At 47.2% G+C, this 21,858-nt stretch overlaps 1 protein-coding gene across 1 annotated transcript; it reads left to right on the top strand.

The window, feature by feature from the left end:
* The first annotated feature begins 14,793 nt into the window (after positions 1–14,793).
* Positions 14,794–21,603, top strand: ODC1 (ornithine decarboxylase 1). The gene is made up of 11 exons (XM_009809830.2): positions 14,794–14,911; positions 15,085–15,230; positions 15,400–15,573; positions 15,742–15,914; positions 16,207–16,341; positions 16,499–16,580; positions 16,915–16,998; positions 18,291–18,453; positions 18,541–18,653; positions 18,940–19,154; positions 21,135–21,603. The coding sequence occupies exons 2-11, from the start codon at positions 15,129–15,131 to the stop codon at positions 21,274–21,276; spliced, it is 1,383 nt and encodes a 460-aa protein (XP_009808132.1). The 5' UTR covers positions 14,794–14,911; positions 15,085–15,128; the 3' UTR covers positions 21,277–21,603.
* Positions 21,604–21,858: the final 255 nt, after the last annotated feature.

Genomic DNA, 21,858 nt, shown 5'->3' with positions numbered 1-21,858 from the left:
ACGGTTGGAAAAGACCTGTAAAATCATCAAGTCCAACCATCAACCAACACCACCATGCCCATTAAACCATGTCCCACAATGCCACATCCGCACGTTCCTTGAACACCTCCAGTAAGGGTGACTCCACCACTTCCCTGGGCAGCTTATTCCAGTGTCTCACCACTCTCTCAGTAAAGAAATTTTTCCTAATATCCAGCCTGAACCTCCCCTGGCACAACTTGAGGCCATTTCCTCTTGTCCTGTCGCTAGTCACTTGGGAGAAGAGACCAACACCCACCTCTCTGCAACCCCCTGTCAGGTAATTGTAGAAAGCGATAAGGTCTCCCCTCAGCCTCCTCTTCTCCAGGCTAAACAACCCCAGTTCCCTCAGCCGCTCCTCATAAGACTTGTGCTCCAGCTGCCAACATCAAGCTTTGTACACCAAGCTGCCGACTGAGGCTAAGTCATTGTGCAACCAGGCATAAAAGCAGGGAAAGCGGAAAGGGGAAAGCCTCACTCTAGCCTTGTGACTAGGGCATTCATCTAATTGTTTGGGGACAGGGAAACCTAAGCATCTAGCAAACTGCTCTGACCCCATAGCTCACACTACTTTGAGCAGGAGGTTGGATTAGATGACCTCCTGAAATCCCCTCCAACCTAAATTATCCTATGAGATTATGATGTCTGCTCCTGAAATTGTTTTTATTCTAACGACGACCACATTTAAAAGGGGCAGATTATGCAGCTGACTTCCTCCCCCTTCCAGCTGGCTGCTCTAGTCATGGGCAGCAGACAAGCTCCTGGGCTCCCTTGCTGGTCCCACCACTCTTGGCTTCAGCAGGAAAGGCCAAATGCTGTCACTGAGGACAGCTATCATCTGGTGATGAGAATGGTCTCAGGAGATGTGGGCTCCTTTCCCTCAGGCTGAGAAGTGCTTGTGATCTCAGCACCCTGTTTTACAGGTGTGCCCTCCGGCCACCATGCACAGCAGCGGACATCGCTGGCGTGCTAACAGCGTGCTGCTGGGGGGAGAAACCCTTAACTTTTTGTGTTCATTCCTCAAACTCCCAAGGAAGGTGCCCAGCTTACGCAGAGGAGGTCTGGAGGCATTTCGGTGGTCAGCAGAGAGAGGGGATCACCTCAGCAGGCAGCCTGGGGCTCTCCCTGCTGTCTCTCCCATGAGCATACCAGGAATGAAGGAAAGCAGGAACACCTCCCCTGGGATCAAGCACTTAAAATTGCAATAACACAGCATCTCACTGAAGCCCTGAAAACAGGCAAGGTGGATCCAACCCGCAGCAGGGACTAGGAGGCTCAGGAAGGGCAGGTGGGCTGGAAACAGGGACTGGCCATGGGAGCTGTTTTGGGGTGACATTCTTTGCAGAAAAGAGCTTCAGGAAAGAGGGCAAACCTATGTGCCAAGGATCAATCAGCATTGTCTAAAAAGTTTTCATCTAACAGATCAGAAAAAGGAAGAAAACTAGAACAGAATGCCCTGAGGTTATAGAAATAATTGAAGATAAAAACAAGGCTTTAGCATACCACAGTAATCAATTTGAGAGGTTTCACTGTCACCCATGGAAGGACTCAAGGAAATAACAGCAACTAGATAACTGATGGTATGGTTCAACAGCACAAACAAAGCTGCTTATACTGATTAATCCTCCCATATTTCTTGCTTCAATAGGCTAGTCGTCATAAATCAAAACTCAAAGCATTTCTCCCGCTGTGCCACCCTACTTTTGAGGCTGTATTCAAAGCACTTGCTAACAACAGTGTGCAGTGAAGACCACTGCCCAGGGCAGTACGCGTGGGTCCCTTGCAGATGTATGCAGCTTTGCAGAGCACTGCAATACTGGCTAGAAGGACTAGTAGAGAATAACCCCTGTGTTTAATTTTTATTGTGTTTTTTGTCTATTCCATGTCCTTTTGTATGAAAGAGCACAGGCATGTGAAAAGTTAAGTAGCTATTGAAGGACACGTTTTAAATTCACCAAAACCCAACAGTAGCGCTCTTATTCAGATTATCTTCTCGTCCCTTTGAAACCCAGGAGATTGTCTGAAGAGTAAGGTACAATTTGACATGGGTAAGAGCAGAGGAATCAAGGTCTTCATTCCTCAGAAGCCTGCAAAATACTTCGGTCTTGCATCGCGCTTCTGCTCTCCCTTGATAACAGCACTGTAACAAGGCTGATAACAACGGGCCACATGCTATACCTGTTGCACAGCTATGAATGCAATGAAAACAAAGGCCAAATATTACCTACCCACATAAGGACAAGCTCACCCGACCACAATTAGTAGAAGAAAACACGGCAAGGGTTTGGCTAAGTGCATGTCATGATTACAGCTAAGTCCTGGCATCGGACTATGTATTGCTGCAAAGCCACACCATTGATCTACTGTACTTAGTCATAAATAATTCCTATCTGAGCACCTCCGGAGCTGTTTTCAATATCAATCGGTTGATCTGTACAACCTTCCAGTGGTGAAAGGGAGGCAGTGTTGACTCGGGGTGCCCCAGGCTGACCCTGGCTTGGTGTCCAGGCTCTGCTCTGCCAGCAGACTCTGCTGCCAGCTTTGCTGCAGGCTGCCTGCATGGCCACAGGCAGCGTTTCAGGTCTGCCTGGGCCACCGGGACCCACCTGCCTGTAAAAGGCAGACTATACTTTCTTTTCCAACTCTCTCTTCCCTTCCTGGGTATTTAGGCTTGGATGGTTTTCCTGAAGGGGATTCTTCCTTTTGTCTGTATCTGAAGGACTCTATGCTGGGAGCAGAGTCTCCCTGGCCCTCCATTTTGGGTAAAATCCGCTTTTTTAATAGCCATTTCCCACTGGATCTCCCTGATGACTCTATAACCAATGTTTTCAACACTGCAGATACTATCTGCTGTATATACGAACCACAGATCCTTGAAAAACACTCCAACAACCAGCTTACAACAGATTTTACAAAACCTTTCTGAGTCATTCTTGGACCTTGTTTTATTTTTTCTTAAGCACAGCTTAAGAAGAGTCACCAAAACACAGCACCCGCTGAGCCACGTGGTAGTGCGTGGCAGGACGACGTGCCGCATCCCGGCCGAGGGCTGCATCCTCGCGTGGGTACGAGGTGGGTGACATGGAGCATCACAGGCTCCATCCCTCGCTACAGGGTCTGAGCCATTCCCACACACCTGGAGGAGAGGGGAAAGCGCGCAGCCGGTAAGCGGTGCAAGGCACGGCGCTGCACTGATGGCCTGTGTGGGGGTTAGGTGCTGAGCAGGGCCCCGGGGCGAGCGCAGGGCATGGGCTCCCCCGGATCAGGAAGGATCCCTGAAGGCTGTACCACCCTAAAAACACCTGAGTCATAATCCCCTGTCCTCCTCCTTCCTCCTGGGAGTGGCAGCAATTTGCTATCATCGTAAGCCTGCCAGAGCAAACTGCTAACCCCGCTGCATGGCCAAGGGACAAGCCTCCACCCCGCTGTCCACCTACACCTCACCCTCCTGTTTGGGGAGGAAGGGAACAGGAAAGGCTCCTGCTTTCTCCTCCACGCCCGGGCCCCAGGTCTGAGCAGCTCTGAGTAGTCAGAGGTGGTTTTTCCTGGGCTGGTTTTCTTCTTTCTTTTTTTTTCCTCTGGCGTGCAGAGGAAGAATTCGTTCTTGCTCTCCATCCCTCGTGCGGGCATGCTGCCAGGCGCTGGCTCTCCAGCTGTCTTTGGCAGTTTCTCCTTAAAGGAGATATTCCACCCATGCTGCCAGACCATCGCTGGGTCTGCTCACCCAGCCTTTTCCCAAGTGTTCTAAAGAGTAACCCTCCAAAGGAGGTAATACGTGGCTCTTGGCAATTTCCTCTTCGTAGTCAGGGCCAAGTGCAGCTCCTGGAGAAGGACTCTTCCATTTAGAAAAGCAGGCCACCTCCTGCGCTCATCTAGCTCACTGGTTTAATAACTAATAGAGTGGATAACGAATAACCATTTGCCTCCTTGGAATCTCCATGCTGGCAAGTTATGGAGAAGCAAGTGTCTATCCCAAATTCTGCATTTCCCTCCCCTCTGGACTAATGGAGTATGTGCATTAGTTCATTCAGGGATATATTCATGGTCTCCCCATTTAACCTACTTATCTTAAACTATCTTATCCTATTTGCCCCACAATTTCTAAAAAGATCCTACCCAAGGACAAGATCATGCATGTGAAATTTTTGTGTGTATTGGTTTAGTTTTGGCAAAGTTAAGAGGTAGTTAAAATGAGACTTATAATGGAAAGCTAGCTGCTAGCGTCTCTCCATAATACATGTCTACCTTGCAGGAGAGTTGTGAGGATTAATTAATTTGTGTTTGTTAAGCACTTTGGGATCCTAAGATCAAAGGTTCTATAGAAATGCAAATTGTTATTATAATGATAAATTCTTTATATGAGCTCATATGTTTTGCCTTAGAGGCACAGTCTCACCCTGAGTTGCGTAGTTATACACGTAAATCTTCAAACATTATGATGAAAATATACCTCTGAGGGCCTGATCCTTCCTTTTGCTCTAACACTTCATGCACAGAGCTCCCCTTGACTTCAGGCAGGTCCCGTCCATGGGACAATTGCAGGATTCAATGTGTCTGGGAAATGAAAAGGCCATTGTGTGCCTCCGGGCTTCGCACCGAGACACATAACTTTCCATCTCACTCCATAAAACCGCTACTGCTGCCAGTAGTTACGTCCATCTTGTTAATGAAAGGACTGAGCGGATGACAAAATTTGGATCTGAATTTTGACCCTCCCAAAGTTCAGGTTTTCAGAGGTTTGTTCGACCTGCTAGAGAAGAAGGGAGGAAAAAGTCTAACTCAGCTGCAACTTGCTGCTGTCTCTAACACATATAGGATCTCAGCACAGCAGAATGTAATTCCCGATTCGCAAGATGCGCATGTTTCGCCCTTCCCCGTGTGCTTTTGCAAGCGAATGAGGAATACAGGTTTTCAGGCATTTACTGCACAAGTTGCCAAAGGACAGCAGGGAGCAAGGCCACAGCTGCACAAGCCTGGCAGTCCCGCATCCCCCTCCCAAAGAGAGCTCTCCACTTTTCCTTCCCCCTTGCACAGGCTCAGAGCACCACGCTCTCCATCCCCTGCCTGTGAGAGTGTTTGACCATCCTGCTCAATGGCCTCATCTGAAGCACAGGTCCTGCGGTCCATCAGGGCTGCGCAACAGACGGGAATCAGGTTCTCGGGAGAAGCAGTCACCCAGGGAAGGTCACCCACACCCACCTTCCATCACGACATCCCTCTGTGCTTTCCATGCCATGTCCCTGGCACACAGACACCTCTCTACTCACAGCTTTAATGGACTGGGTCAGAAAAATGTTGGGAGGTTTGTTTGCATCACCTATGGGCTTACCTGAATACAGAACGCAGAGCCAGAAACGCCAGCTGGAAAAGCGGTCTCCTGTCCAACCTCACACTCAAAGCAGGACTATCACCAGGCACCAGATCAGGTCAGCCATGGCTTTTTCTAGCTTAAGCTTGAAAATCTCCAAGGATGGCCAGCCCACCTCTCTAGGTACCTGTCTCAGGGCTGCACTACTCTCCTGGAGAATAAGTTTCTTCTGATGTCCAACCTGAACCTCCAATGCCACAACTTATGGCCATTGCTCCTCGCTATAGTGTCTGGCAATACTGAGATTTTGCACTATCTTTGTAGCTACCCTTCAGTTAGTTACCTCTTAAACTGCTTTTCACCAGATTAAACTAATCCTGAATTAAACTGCAATCATAATCCAAAATGTGATGCTTTCAGCTGTGAGGTGTTGCTTCATGGCCATTTGCAGCAGGTATTGTGTAGGTCAGATTGCAACTCTCATATCTCCCTGAAGATGAATTAAAAGTAAGGAACCAACACACTATTTCCTCAAAGTCTTTTACCATTTGTTGTGTAGTCTCAAAAGATTTCTATTGCATGAAAGTCTTTCCAGGGGTGGAAGGTAGGATCCAGATACTGTATTATTCCCTTCCCCTGACACGGAGACCTTCAGCAGCTCTCAGCTAGTCTGGGAAACTGTCTGCTACATGGTATATACCTAGTGTTATCACAGAAGAGAATGAATAGTTGTCATGTTTAACATATCCAGAATTTATAATCTTCTAAATTTTACACTTGTCTCTTTTCCTCCAAATGTTCTCAGCCCTGATTTTATCCACTATCTGATATATTCACTTCTACCCTTCATTCCTCCTACTGGTGATGATAACTGAAGTCTAATGTTGCCATAAACCTTGGGAAACCATACTGACCTCTGGTAAGTTTCTTATATTTTGTGTTACTGTAAGAGAAAGATATCCTGCATGTTCCTGTCACTTGTCTATCTGAAGACAGTAAAAATCAGAGGAAGAGAAGGCTGTGGTGAAAACTGAGACACTAAGCTTCCCAGTCATCCTTACTTTTACCACCAAATATTAGTGTGTAATCAGAGCTTTGTACTGGGACATACATTAACCAGAAGGCAAACCTTTGTGAACTGATGTCAGTATGTGCACCATGCACACACAAAGTCCTACGGGGCTGGGCTGTGCTCAGCAACACGTGCCATGGACTGCCACCATCCCCTGCCTCCTCATGTCGTGCACTGAATTTCCCACTGTCGTGGTTTAACCCCCGCCGGCAGCTAAGCACCACACAGCCACTTGCTCACTCCCCCACGGTGGGATGGGGGAGAGAATCAGAAGGGTGAAGTGAGAAAACTCGTGGGTTGAGATAAAGACAGTTTAGTAGGTAAAGCAAAGGCCATGCACACAAGCAAAGCAAAACAAGGAATTCATTCACCACTTCCCATGGACAGGCAGGTGTTCAGCCATCTCCAGGAAAGCAGGGCTCCATCACGCATAACGGTTACTTGGGAAGACAAACGCCATCACTCCGAACGTCCCCCCCTTCCTTCTTCTTCCCCCAGCTTCATATGCTGAGCATGACATCGTATGGTATGGAATATCCCTTTGGTCAGTCGGGGTCAGCTGTCCCGGCTGTGTCCCCTCCCAACTTCTTGTGCACCCCCAGCCTACTCGCTGGTGGGACGGTGTGAGAAGCAGAAAAGGCCTTGACTCTGTGTAAGCACTGCTCAGCAGTAACTAAAACATCCCTGCTTTATCAACACTGTTTCCAGCACAAATACAAAACTTAGCCCCATACTAGCTACTATCAAGGAAATTAACTCTACCCCAGCCAAAACCAGCACACCCACCAGCAGTTGCAAGTTTGCTGAGTCTGTAACCTCGCTGTGCTTGCACAACACCCGAAGATCTTAGGCATTAAAGAAGTGACCGATACTGCAAAGTGTTCATTTCTGCAAAGCATTGCATATTTCGGGTCCTGCTGCTGCTCTCCACGTTGAACAGCGATCTCCTCTCTGAGTAGCCATTGCAGCGTGTGCCAGACAAGATGCGCATAGAGGTCAGATCCAGCACTGACATCATCAGTGGTCACTTGATAAGTTTACAAGCACCAAATGCTTCCTCACTCAAAACCTACTCAAACTGAGCCTGCATCTGGAATAAATCAAGGTCTTGCCTGCAGCAGGCTCAGAACCTGGTTGTGAATCATGTGTGACAGCAATGCCCTTGGTCCCAGCAATGCCTTCACCATGGCAGAGGACAACCCTCTACATGAGAGAGAGATGCGGTCTGTGGGCTGAACGCACCGCAGCGCCGTGCAGCAGGACTGGCCATCGCCTCCCCAATTTCTGGTGTAAACAGCACTCTGCTGGCTGTGCACACAAAATCACTCTGTCACTTCCATGGTTCCCTCTCCATTGATTCCACAGTACAGGCTGAACCCCGCTTTTCAAACTAATGCTCAAGAGTTTGCAAGAGCTGTTCTCACTCTTCCTGACTCTCAGAGAATTTTGACATTATCCTCACTGAGAGCAAGATGAGATGAAGAGTCTACGAAAATACAAAGTATTTTAAAGTCCGTTGCACCATTATATGTTGCCTGTAGAATCCATGTATTAAATATAACAAATGCTAGAGCCAAATCTTATGATCTGGCTCACCTCTGGTGGGTGCTGAGCTCATAGAGAGGATGATGATACTCAAACACCTTTCTGTATCAAGTATATTTAACAACATGCATATGAGAGCACGACTTTTTAAATTTCTTTTTTTTAATCTTAGATCTGTAAATGTGAAGGACTGGGAAAGCCTCAGACACAAAACTGGTGCTGTAATGTCAGTTATATGCTTCACCTCTTGGCATGTGTCTGTGAATGACTTGTTTTGAACATACTGGGGCTACCTTCTTCTAAAAAAGGCAAGTTGGAAAACAGAACCATAAACATTTCTGCAGCTGAGCTGCAAAGCAAAGCTTTCCAGTCACTTCACAAGATTTCTGGTCACTCCACAAGGTTTTCGGTCACTCCATCTCCTCTAGTTTTGCCACTGCCAGGAACTGTTTTAGCTTGTTGCTCTGACTCACAAGAATGCAACATCGCATTTGCAGCACTGAGTGGCAAGAAACTGCATTCAAACGCCTAGAAAATGTGTAATAAAAGATGGCAAAAATGTATCCTGGAAATATATTGTTTCCTCTAATGTCCTTTTTTGAATGACAGGGACAATTTATAGCTTTCTTCTTCTGTGCAATGGCCAACAAACTGAAAGGGAGTGAGGAGCTGCTGCCCCAACAGAGCAGGAGGCAGCCCCGCAGGAGTCCCCCATGCATGTGTCCCGCACCCCGCAGCCTGCCGAGGATCTCCACCTCGCCCAGGTCCACGGCTCAGCACACCCCAATCTGGATTTTACTCTCCGCAATCCTGGGTAACTCACCGAATCTCCGTCTGTGCCACTTTTTCATCCATAAAGTGGAGAAACTATTTACTTACCTCCATGAGCTGTCACAAGGCTTAATTTCTTAAGAAGCACAAAGCCCCTGGATAGACTCAGAGGGAAAGAGAGCAGTCAAGAAATGTCAGGCGTTACCTTGAGGTTTCCTCCAGCTGCTGTGATGGTGCTGGCTGGGGAGCCTGTCCCTCTCCCGCTGGGCAGCTCTCACCGCCTGGCCCGTGGCTGCAGAAACCTGGGGCTTGGCTCCAGCTCCTCCCAAATTCCGGGGTCTGCAAGAGCCAGGACACCCATCACTCTGCAGGACCAGGAACCACCAGGTTGCTGGTCCTGCAAGATGTAGGAGACACCGACAGCTACAGGGCAGCCATACAGTCCTCCCCATCGCCTGTCCCTCCACGGCAGCAAGGGCCCTGCTTGGAGAGAAAGCAAGGAGGGGAAACATCAGGAAGATGTGGCCATAGTCTCCTGCCAACAAATGCTTTTCCAGTGCCCTCTTCTGGAAAACATTTTTGGCCCACATAACTGTGGTGATTTGCGAGGAGCTGCAGGAGCATCTCCCTGCCCTTCAGACCCAGGATCTGCTCTGTTTTTGTCACCCGTGGACCTGTGCAGCTCCTCACGCCCTTCAGAGCAGCTTGGCCAGGACCTCAGGGCACTAGCCAGAAAATGGGCAGCAAAGCATATGCCTCCTTGCTCTCGTCTGATGTGCCTGAAGGCTGTCCTTGGCTGTCCCCCAGCACGGAGACCCAGGGCCAGATCCCTTCCCTCCTTGTACTGAGGCACGTCCTGCAAACCTTGTGCCCCTCACAGCCACCCCTTGCCACCAGCAGCTCTCAAGGAGCCTCCAGAGACAAAAACTGGGAGGGGAATAAAACATTCTGGTAATCCCATCCTTCTGCGAAGCTGATACAACATTAATTATATAACATCAATCACCTGCAAACAGCTAATGAGTCCATCAGTTCCTCGGATAATTGCACCCCAGAGTAGTTCTTGCTGCCTCTTTTTGCTTGGAGTCCAGCCCATCTCTGCCTTCACTCTCCAGGCTCAGGTACAGCTCCATGTCGTCTCACATCCGTACCTGAGCGGTGCTGGTGCCCCCCAGCAGTGGCTGCCCTCCCGCGTCAGCCAAGGCTGGTGAACCCAGATCCCAGTGGGGACGGAGCCGTGGGCTCTCCCCCAGCCCCAGCTGGAGAGTGGAAGGGGAGAGGGGGGGGCGACAGCCAGTACCAGGGATGTGGTGGAGGGCTGGGGCCGGATAAGGGCCACCGTCCCCATCCCAGCCTCAGTCCACACTTTTCCGCCAGCTCAGCGAGCAGCTGGGCTCCTGCGGTGGTGGCACAGCCCTTCGCTTCCCTCTTCGGCTGCTTTTCCAACACCTAAATTGCATCTGCTGCCCATGGAGCCAAATCTAGAGGCTTGCGAGCCCTGTTATTTGTCCCGTTAACTGGCAGAGGAGGGGGTGTGAAACTCCTCCGGGTTTTGATGAGTTGTCTTGCCACAGGCAATGCTCCTGCAGCGACGGGGAATTGCTGTCAAGGGAAGGTAGCGCCCTGGGGACCAGCTGATGTGGATGCTACACACTGGGACAGTTTTCCCCACTGCCTGCTTGCTGTTATTTAGAAAACCTTCCCCAATTTGTGCCTGTGTGTGTGGCCACATGCACACACACTAAATATATTTTTTAAAATCTTTTAGGAGCTTTTGTTCCTTCTTTCATTTAATTATTTTAACCAAAGCCAGCTCTGTCCCCAGACATTTCTTTTGGCTGTGGCCCAGCTCGCCTTTTGTTTCTTATCTGCTTGATCTTGGTGTTATCCTTTATTTTACTCCTTCAAGGGATTCTTGTGCAGCCTCAGCCTTCCCCCCCGCCCCAGCTCCAGCAGCTGGAGGGGGACAAGGACATCCCATCAATTCGATTCTGCCCAAACACGGCGAGTTTTCCAGCTGGGCTCGGTGGGAGAGGACGGGACTTCTGAGGCCAGCGGGCCAGTGTACCTCCACAACAGGATGCCATGCCCCGCAGCAGCCGGCGTTCCCCCTCACCTTTCCCCATGTGGGGCCGAGGGTTTTCCCCACAGCGCGGTGCCCACCCGGCAGCTGTGCAGAAGGGCAGGGTCTGGCCAAACGTCTCTGCCTTCAGAAAGCCATGGCCCTCCATTCGCTCTTAATTAAAATAGGCACCGGTGATTTGGAGGTGGGGAGCAGGAGTGCCCCGAGCTCCGTCCTGCAGTGTGGGCTGCAGAAAGGTTTCCTGCAAATGCCCCAGAGCTGGCAGGGTGTACAAATCCCCTTTTCGGCATGGCAGTCGTTCCAGGGCAAAAGCAGAAGTGGGCTAAAAGAAGCGTACACCTGCTTACAACTTCCCCCAAAGCTCATTTTTTAAACAAGTTAGCACGCAGGGAGACAAAACAACCTTACAGCGGAAACAGGTATCAGCGTCAAAGCAAAAGCAAAGGAAAAAGATGTGGCCAGTGTTACGCGAAGTGTTTTGGGTAACACCCTCAGCGGGCAGGGACGGAGGCAGGGGCAGCACCGCTGCGGGCAGCAGCCAGCACCCAGACGTGAACCACAGGGGCTGCGAGTGCCGCGCAAACGGGACGGCTTCAGGGGGGACAAACACTTCTGAAGCGTCACCCCACCGATGCCACTCGCGTGGTGCTCCAGGGCCCCCGGCCCAGCGCTTCCTTTCTCCGGCATCTGCCAAAAGCACGGCTTGCAGCCGGCGTCCTGCGGCCGCGTTGCCACGTCAAGCAGGGCGCGCAAGGGTGCTGTCCTGGGGGCCGGGGCAGCGAGGTCCCTGCACCTGCTGGTAGCGGGCAGGGCTGGGATCGCGCCTGTCACCCTGCAGGAGCGCGCGCCCTGCGGACCCCCCGGGGGAAGGGGACCCGGGGGGCGCCCGCGGGGGGAGCCGCAGCGCAGCCTGCTGCAGAGGCCCGACGCGCTCAGCGCACGGCAAGGGCAGGGGTGGGCGGGGCGGGCGGGGGGGCGTGGCGCGCCCTGCGCGTGTTCGCCGCCGACGTCACAATAGCGGCCGGCCAGAGTCCCTACCCGGTCCCAGCCGATCGGGGCTGGTTTGAGCTGGTGCGTCGCCATAGCGACGCCGGCTGCCCTATATATAGGAGCGCGGCGGCGGTGGCGAAGCTTTGTCAGCCGCGGCGCCCCGCTCGCTCCGCCAGCCCCGCTCCTCCTCAGGCGGCAGGGCGCCTCCCGCCCGGCTCCTCGCACCGCGCCCGGCTCGCAGGAGGAGGAGGAGGCGGCTCGGAGCGAGGGGACCGGCCGCCGCCACCGAGGCTCGTCAGCAGTCCCGCCACCGCTGCCTGAGCTGGGGTGAGGCGAGGCGAGCGGCGGCGGGGTGCGCTGCGCTGTGCCGCGCCGGGCCGCGGCGGGGAGCGGAGCGGAAGGGGCCGGGGCGCGCGGCGGGGAGGGCGCGCGCGGCGGAAGCCGGCCGGCGCGGGGCCACGTGTCTCCGGGGCCGCTGCCAAGCGGACCGGGCTGGGCGCCGGCTCCTGCCGCCGGGCACGGGGCCTCCCTCCGCGCCCGGGGAATCCCCAGCCCCAGCGGGGCGGGGGGGGGAGAAGGCGGGCTGCGGGCGGCTGCGAACGGGTCAGGCCGGCTTGCCTGGGGAGGTGTTGGCGGCGCGTCCCGGAGGCGGGGGAGGGGACGGCCCCGCCGTGGCCGCCGGGCTGCTTCCGGGGTGGGGAGAGGCAGGTGCGTGGCAGGAACATGGCTCGGGGCGCCCTTCCTCGCCCTTGCGCAAGGCGGCTCGGCGCCCTGGCGCGGGGCGCTGGCCTGAGGCGGGAGCCCTTCTCTCCCGCGGGGCGCTGGTCCCTCCGCGGGTCTCGGGGGTGGGGGGCCGGGCTGCAAGAAGAAGTAGGCTTTAATAAAGACGTCCCCCAGGAGGTTAACTGAAATGCCTCCTCGGGAAGCCTCGTCAGAGGCTGGAGGGTGCATTGCCCCGCTGCCGAGTCCGGCAGCAGAGCCCGAGCCGAGCCGGGTGGCCGACCCAGCTAAGGGTCCGTATGGATTCACAGGGAGAAGGAGGGTCGGTGAGATTCGGGCAGGCCGCCGCTTCCTTCCCGACAGCAGTCAGCAGCGATCTGCTAACTCCAGGGTCAGGAGGGCCTCGGGCATCCTTTCTAGACGCAGCTTTGGTATTTGAGTACAGAGCCTGCAGGCGTGACTCAGCTGTGTCTAAATACAGCTGCTGAATAAGGGAATGTTCTGGAGAACAACTTATAAATGAGCACAAATTGCCTTTCTTCTGGGAAGCTGCAGACACTTTCCACGCAGTCCAAATAGAAATATACACTGGGAGGCTACAATTTGCATCTACATGATCATGCGCTGTCTATATTCTGTGTAATTACACTGTAGTTAAAATTGTACAATAAGGCAGAGATGGAAAGCTTGCAAGAACTTCTTAACAAAGTCTGCTGGGTTCGGCAAAAGTAATTCGCCTTTTAGAGGTTATTAGGAAAAGTGCTTTTCATGCAGCGCGGGGGCGGGGGGGGATAAACCAAATTCTTCCTGATGGTGTTCCTCTTCTTAACCACAGCTAGAAGTCCCTGAACTGCTTTCTGCAAAGCTGCAGCATCTTGTTGAAATCGTTGTACAATAAGATGCGGCTTCTCTTTAGTAACAAACAGCTTCCTGAGAAGTGTTTAATTTGCTGTTTCTTAAGGTCCTTTCAAAGAGGCTTTTAAGAGAAGACTTTAATCCAGCTTCTGGGAGAATTAACACTGCGTATGAATGAGAGCAGGGGGAGAATGAGGCTTGGTGGAGTGTTGGGTTTTATTTCATTAGAGTTAAAGCTTAATCTAGTTTGAATCTCAAATCTGGTTTGTGTCTCAAGTGATAATTGATCAAAAGATGTGGAGTAGTTCTTGACACTGGCAGCTCAGGTGCCATATGTTTCTGAAGGCTGAAATGAAATTCTGTAATCGCTGACTTTTCAAAGTCATGCAGTGGATAAAGTTTAATGGATTCTGGTATTCACAGTGTATGGAATGAATGATTCTGTTGGTCTTAGAACCGCATTAATACGTAACAGCTGTAAAACATAAGTTGTTTTTCATATGGTTTATAGCCAGCCTTCTTGAAAATAGAGGGAACAGTGATGTAACTAAAGATTAGTGAATAATTTAGAGTTTGCATAATCTTCAGTCTGAATCTGTATGACTAGATGGAGTGTAAAAAATGCTGAGAGGAGGAAGAGGGCTGGACCCGGTTACATGAAACCATATCTTCCCGATGAGTCACTTGCAATGCTGAGGTCTTTAAAAGGTAGCACACACTTCTGCTTGAGTTAACAGCTTAATGGAGTAGACTGTCATTCTCTATTTGAACTACCCAGAAAAAGGATGACCCATACACTTTGCCTTGGACTTCATAGGTCTTGGATGTCAGAGGAATGTGCTTTTGCTCTTTAGTTCTGGTTCTCAAGGGACTTTCTACTTGGCTGGTAGATTTCTGTTAACAATGAAGATTTGTTATGGACTACTGTAAAATCCTGTTACAAGGTGTTAATTGGGATTGCTGTTAAGACTTTGTCTGCAGATCAGTTAGGAACCACTCTTTTAGTGTGTATCTGCTACTCCTGACAGCTGAGGGGGTTTTTATGTAGCCTGGAGGTCATGGGTAGAACAGGGAAGCTCTAACCTTCAACACAGCAACTTCAAGGAAAGCCCTGATCTCATGGCTGGTTTATGCATAGTCTGAACTGTAGTGAGAATCCAGATATTCAACTGGCTTTGAGCTAGTGAGAGTTGTTACTACTCAAAGTCAGTAACATCCTCATATTCTGTCTGTAGTAACAGCCCTTTTCCCAGAAACTGGTGAGTTACAGTACTGCTGAAGAGTTGTTAAAAAGAAGTGGTAAGTAGGTTGGCGCTGGCACTAGCCATAATATTAACAGCACTGATGTGGAGGTGAAGGAAGACAGTGGAAACTTCCAGGGACTTAGATTAATAGAATAATATCTGACAGTATTTATTTGATTTTTTTTCTTTGAATAGGTTGAGTACATCATACAGTGCTGAACAGAGGAGAGAACTTGCCTTCAAGCTAGCAAGATTATTTTGTGGAGTGCCTCCTTGGTTCTGATTAAATCTGATCTGTCATCTGTGTAAGTTCCTAATCTACGGTGCTATTGGTGATCACAGTAGAAATTGTATAATTGTAAATTACATGACCATGATGTAGTGGTCATATAATGACTATATGAATTTAAGCGAAGTAGTGAATGTAAACCATATGAATTTAAGTGAAGTAATGAATGGGGTTTTTTTATATCAACAGTTTGCACTTAAATCCTTTCACGTAAACCTGAAATCTCGGAAATCATGAGTAGCTTCAGCAATGAAGAATTTGAATTCACCTTTCTTGACGAAGGCTTTACTGCCAAGGATATCCTTGACCAAAAAATAAATGAAGTGTCATCTTCTGTAAGTATGATAGGAAAATCACTGCATTTTGTGACACTACAAATTTGTAAACTAATGGAACAAATTGTCTTTGCAGATCTTCTGCAAGGCAACCTCTTCCTCACATGCTGACCTCTAGACTTATCCTGTTATCCATTGTTTGTAACTTTAAGATGTGTATTTGCTCTAGGATGATAAAGATGCCTTCTATGTTGCTGACCTCGGGGACATTGTAAAGAAGCACATGCGATGGCATAAAGCCCTTCCTCGGGTAACCCCCTTCTATGCTGTAAAATGTAACGACAGCAAAGCTGTAGTGAAGACACTTGCTGTTCTTGGGGCAGGATTTGATTGTGCCAGTAAGGTAAGATCTTGATTGTGTTCTCGTCTGTGACATTAGTATATGTTCAGTTTTACAAGATGTGTTCATATAAAATTAAGCATAACCAAGTGGTGTCGCTTTTGTAGTACTGACTAGTTTGATCATCCATCTAGAAGTATCTTTTACAAATGTAATCTGTTCTTTCTTCAGACGGAAATACAGCTGGTACAGAGTATTGGTGTACCTCCTGAGCGAATAATATATGCAAATCCCTGCAAACAAGTATCTCAAATCAAACATGCTGCCAGCAGTGGTGTACAGATGATGACATTTGATAGTGAAGTGGAACTAATGAAAGTTGCAAGGGCCCATCCAAAAGCCAAGTAAGTTATGCTAATTGTTCTATAATTCTTACTTGGTTTCCCAAGTTACGGAAACATCTGCTGTTATGGTGATACTACTTCTTCATTAGTTAAGATAGGCTGCAAAATTATGAGAAAATAAACCTACTTTTAGCTCGTGAAATCTAATCCTTTATAGCTTACTGACACATTAGGAAGAGACAGACAGGAAAGCTTGTATGTTTAAGCTCAGACTCATTCTAAGGTCATATACCTGCCTGATAACAATGTCTTTTATACAGGAACTTAAACCCTCATTTTTAATTATTTCTAGGTTAGTCTTGCGCATTACAACTGATGACTCCAAAGCAGTTTGTCGCTTGAGTGTTAAATTTGGAGCTACACTTAAGACCAGCAGGCTTCTTCTGGAGCGTGCAAAGGAACTTGACCTTGCCATCATTGGAGTTAGGTGAGTTGATAATATCAAAATACAGTCGCATTAAATAAGATTTCTTTAAACGGTCTGTCTGACAACAGAGACGCCTCTGCATATGGTGACTTGAGTTTTATATAAACTTCTTGTGTAATTTGCCGAATAGCAACTGATACTTTGTATCTCTTCATAGTTTCCATGTTGGAAGTGGATGTACAGACCCAGAGACCTTTGTTCAAGCCATTTCCGATGCCCGCTGTGTGTTTGATATGGGAGTAAGTCTAGTTCTACTTTATCTGGAACTACTGCTCAGCTGTTGTGGCAAAACTCAATGACATGTAAAATTGTTACAGGGTTAAAAGCTAGCTAAGTTGCTAATTTCATGTTGTCAGAATTTTTGAGGCAATGATGGTGTACTTTGAGCAGTTCTGCAAAACTCATCTACAGACGTGCTAAAATCAGCAGCTCAAACTCAAGTGACTATTACTTGAACACAATGCGTTAGCTCTGTTCTAAGTATTAATGAAATGACTTTACATTACTTTTCTAAGCTAAAATGATAAACTAGGAACTGCTTTCTTGACAGTGTTGCCATTAATCTCATTTTAGGCTGAACTTGGCTTCAATATGTATCTGCTTGATATTGGTGGTGGCTTCCCTGGCTCTGAAGACGTCAAGCTCAAATTTGAAGAGGTACAGCTTTGCTAAGAACTTCTCAGGTTGTGGAGTCTTTGTGAATGTTGATCTGGATTAAAGAAAATCTTGCTTTTTCTATGTGCATGCAGACACATTTGCAAGAAAATTTGTCTGCTTGGTCAGAAAATTAATTTAGAGGAAAAGAGGAATTAATCTCAAAACTGAGAATTGGATGAACCCGTTCAATACATAGCTAAATGACTGCATAAACATGCGGAGATATCAAACTTCTAAAGCAGGTTTTAACTGCAGGCTTGATTCTTACTGGCATGGACTTCTTCCAGTTCATGCTGTACTTCAGACTATCTGGATTGGCAGCGCTCCCAAATAGGGTGAAAAGGTAGTCCTTGAACCCATACTGTTCTTCTGGATGGCAGCAAACTAGATCACTGTCTGATCTGGTTTAGAACTAGGTTTTGGATCATTTTTTAATTGATCAGTGTTTTCCAGTCTGCTTTCATACAGAAATAGTTCTGCTTTCAGAAGAGACAAGGTGGCTGGGTATTAGTAGGACTTCCACTTAGAGCAGTGTTGTCAGAACACCTGCCAGCCTAACCTAATGTGGTGTTAAATGATGTTACATATTTACACAAGGAGACAGCAAATAAGTTACATAAAGTGAGTTTTCTGCTAATAATGTTGGCTAACGTTGTCTCACTTGTAATACCTCGTAATGAAGGCTGGCTTCTCGTAGTGCAGTATTGGCTCACATGAAGTATCAAGAACAAATGATCTTGTCATTGGGCTCCATTGCATAACACAGTCCTGCTGTGGTTGGAGGCAGCTTAATAATCACTGATAACTTCAGAACTTGGAAACTGTTGATGAAGGCAACTGAATTTCAAAGGTGATGACAAAGCCTTCTGTATTCTTAAGATCCTATGAGATGACTTCTTTAGGATGCAGTAAGCTGGGGCATATTGCATGATTAGCAGAACCACAAGTGGACTAGAAATTAAAATTGAAGTGTGGGGACTTGCAGGGCATTAATACTGGTTTAATGAGTCTAGGAGGGGTGATTTCCTTTAGACTCAAACATGAGCTGTTTGGTCACTTAAATTTTTAAGCTGCAAGTGTTTTGTTGCTTTGTGTGAACTTTATCACAAACAAAACTTTGAATGGGGAAAGAAAGCAAAAGCAATCAATAGAGATTACAATATGCTTATAGTTACTACACACTTGACTAGTATATCATTGTGAGCATGAAAGTCTGACTTAATCTCAGACTTCTAAAATAGCACCTGAGTAACTGCTGAGGTTCTAATGTTGGCAACTTGATTCTTCCCTAGATCACAAGTGTAATCAACCCAGCACTGGATAAATACTTTCCTTCGGATTCTGGAATAAATATTATTGCAGAGCCGGGAAGATACTATGTTGCATCGGCATTCACGCTGGCAGTCAACATCATTGCAAAAAAAATTGTATTAAAGGAACAAACAGGTTCTGATGGTATGTAAATCTAGACCTAGTTTCACTTGTAGCCAACTGTGTGTTTCTTTCCAAGCATTCTTTTACTGGTATCTCAACTTCTTCCAGATGAAGATGATGCAAATGACAAAACTCTTATGTACTATGTGAATGATGGAGTCTATGGATCATTCAACTGCATCTTGTATGATCACGCACATGTTAAACCGGTTCTGCAAAAGGTATGCTCATTCAGAAGTGTCACATACTAGTCATGTATCATGGATGTAGGAGAATCCTTGTCACAGCAGTCACTTCTCAGTTCACTGCTCCCTTCATGTTGCCAGAATTTGGTGTTTGACTTAAAAAGCATGTAGTGGAATTAATTCAAAGCCAAGGGTGGAGAAGGACGTGCAAGCAGCTCTTCCTCCTCTTCTCTGCAAGGTGGAATGTTATACTAATAATGATATTACTTCTGGAAGCTCTGTTTTGATAGTCAAACTAATTATGCTCAACTCTCTTCTTTAGCGGCCTAAACCAGATGACAGCTGCTATTCCTGCAGCATATGGGGACCAACATGTGATGGTCTAGATCGTATTGTTGAGCGTTTTAATATGCCAGAGTTGCAAGTTGGTGACTGGATCCTGTTTGAAAACATGGGTGCCTATACTGTTGCAGCAGCTTCTACTTTCAATGGATTCCAGAGGCCAACAATACACTATGTGATGTCAAGACCAGCATGGTTAGTAATTAAGTATCTTGATCCATCAGTGCTTTTGATACAGATGACTGTAGTGAACAGCTCATGTCAGTTGGCTGACCCTTAACAAACAAGGCCATAGTTTTGGTGCTGTAGCTCTTGTAAAACCTCCTTGTGGTGTGGAAGAAGGCAATACCTCTGAAGGTTTTTGCTGTGTGCTTAGAACAATGCTAACACTACCAATTACTCTTTTCTCTGATGTACTCACTTCCAGGAGAGGTGCTTTAAAAGGGGTAATATTAGGAGTCTCTTCTGGGCTTCTAGCTGGTGTTTTTCACTCTTGCACAACATACAGAATCATCATGGGTTCTTTACAGTTAGCTTCTGTGACCAGTAATTAGAGACCAGTCAATCACAGTTCTAATAGTATGCTGTCTTCTAAATTGATAGCTTGCTAAATCCTGACTGTAGGATGCAGGAACGCTCAGCAGTGCTGTTTCACAATATGATCTGTGTGTTTATTTGAGAGCTATTCCTTGGTTTAGGTTGAGCTTTGGCTCGTTGCTCAGTGCAGAGTGCTAGATCTCCATGGGAAGTTGTTAAACAGGTAAGCAAAGAAAGCAGGAGTACCTCTTGAGTGCAAGGATACTCTGAAACTGCACCTTAAACAGTAAAGTAACTTGGATGCTCTTCTGTGCAAGGCAGGTTAATGGATTGCATCTTCTATAAAAGTGAGGTTTCCTATAAGAGGAAGCCCTTACCTCTGTATTGAATTCTACTAAACTGGCAGAAAGCATTTGGGCAGCAGTGTTTACCCTAAAGCATGATAAACTTTGCTGTTCAGGTGCTTTCAGATTTACTGAAAATGCTTAAGTTCAGGGGAATTTCTGCCATAAGAGTAAGAGGAAGCTTCCTCCATCCTTTTATTAGCCTTGCCTCTATAAGCAAGGCTTGTATTTTTTTTTTAGTGAAACCTCCTGTCAATTGAAGTGTTTCTCAAACCAAATGAAGCTTTTTAGACTTCCCATAAGACTCCAAACTTGTGTGTAATTGAACTAAAAATGTCTCTGCAGAAGAATCATTAGCTTTTTCCACTATAGCACTGGGTTTCTGTTAAAATGTAATACTGGGTCTGAGGCATGCTGAGCTTAATTATGCAGACATAACCACCATCTAAGTCCACAGCCTTCTTTCAGCCATGACCACCTATGTTTTCTGTTTTGGCAAGAAAATTCTGTAATACAAGCTGGCCCTTAACTGAGGGGGATGTATCAGTGAAGTTATATTGCAGATCTTTTTAGCACAGGCAAAAGCTTTTTGGAATGTAATCTACATGTATAAAGATGTACAACTAAATTTGTGGCTAGATAACTGTGAAAGATAAGGGACAAGATAACTACATATGTCTAAGTAAAAGCTAGTAGTATATGGGGAGCCATGTAGTAGCACAACTTCTTGCCTTGCCTGTAGTATAAGATAACTTAAGTCAAAAAATTCAGTCAACTGATGTTCTTCAGAGCTTGTCTTTCAGTACAACTCCTATCTGAGTATGGAAGGAGTTGCATAGTTCCCACTGGTCAGCTCCTTTACATTTCTAGTCTGTCATCCATACTTTTACTTAATTCAAGTTACCCAGGAATGTGAGGGTGTGGGATAAGGGATAGTTGGTGACATAGGTCTGAAAGTCTGAACTATTGAGCACTAAGTCGTCAAATCTGTATGCAAGTGGTATACAGATGTAGCTACAGGTATATAGGTGAATCTGCAGATCTAGATCCTACCCAGAAATGGTGAAACCAGCTTGGTATTGGCACTTGCCCTAAAGCCTAGCCAGCCACAAGTGACCTGCACAGACTCTGCTTTGATTCCTCCCGCTGGTAATGATGTCTGGATTGCAGATGATGAGTAAAGAGTCCATTTCATGCTCCCTGGCAGTGAAAAAAAAAAAATGCTTTGCTTACCTCCTTTTTGGCACATTGTAGTGAAATGCTTTTTGACTGTTGCTTTTTTTTTTCTTTCTAGGCAACTAATGCAGCAGATCAAGGAGCAAGGGTTCCTAGCTGAAGTGGAGGAGCAGGATGTTGCTAGTCTGCCACTCTCTTGTGCCTGGGAAAGCGGAATTGAATATCCAGCAACTTGTGCTTCAGCTAGTATTAATGTATAGGTAATATTTAGTAATTAACTGCAAGGTTAGTCATTGAATTTAGGGCATTTGGGGGACCATTAACTTAATTCTTGCTAGAATTTTTAAGTGGTTTTTTTAAAGTTTAGGTTTGACATAAATGCAACAGAAATGACTAGGAGATGGGTCACAATTATCTGTGTTCCTATGGAAACTATTTGAATATTGTTTTATATGGATTTTTATTCACTTTTCATGTATGCTACTAAAGACTGACCCTCAACTGTCAAACAAGTATTTGTAGCTTGTGTATGGCAGAATGGGCTAAGCTTAGTGTTTTGTGACCTACCTGTTTTAAAATAAAGTATATTGAAATAACTGGTCCTGTGTTTGGTTCATCTGTAGAAAATTAATCGGTCATGGATGGCTCTTACAGCATAATGAAGGCAGACCAGGTGCTGCAAGCCCGGAGCTTATTAATAAATAACACAATTGCCATCTCCTCCCCTACCCTTGCCCTCCCAAGTTACTTAAGTGAAGGAACCCCTTACTGGGTAGGGAAACTAAATTCTCTTTCCTAATATGTGATTAGAAAAAGCTTGACTGTCAACAAGTTGAGTACTG

The sequence above is a fragment of the Gavia stellata genome, chromosome 2, assembly GCF_030936135.1.
Source record: "Gavia stellata isolate bGavSte3 chromosome 2, bGavSte3.hap2, whole genome shotgun sequence".
Classification (NCBI taxonomy): domain Eukaryota; kingdom Metazoa; phylum Chordata; class Aves; order Gaviiformes; family Gaviidae; genus Gavia; species Gavia stellata.
Note: the sequence above shows the minus strand (reverse complement) of the source record. Positions and strands in the feature narration are given on the sequence as shown.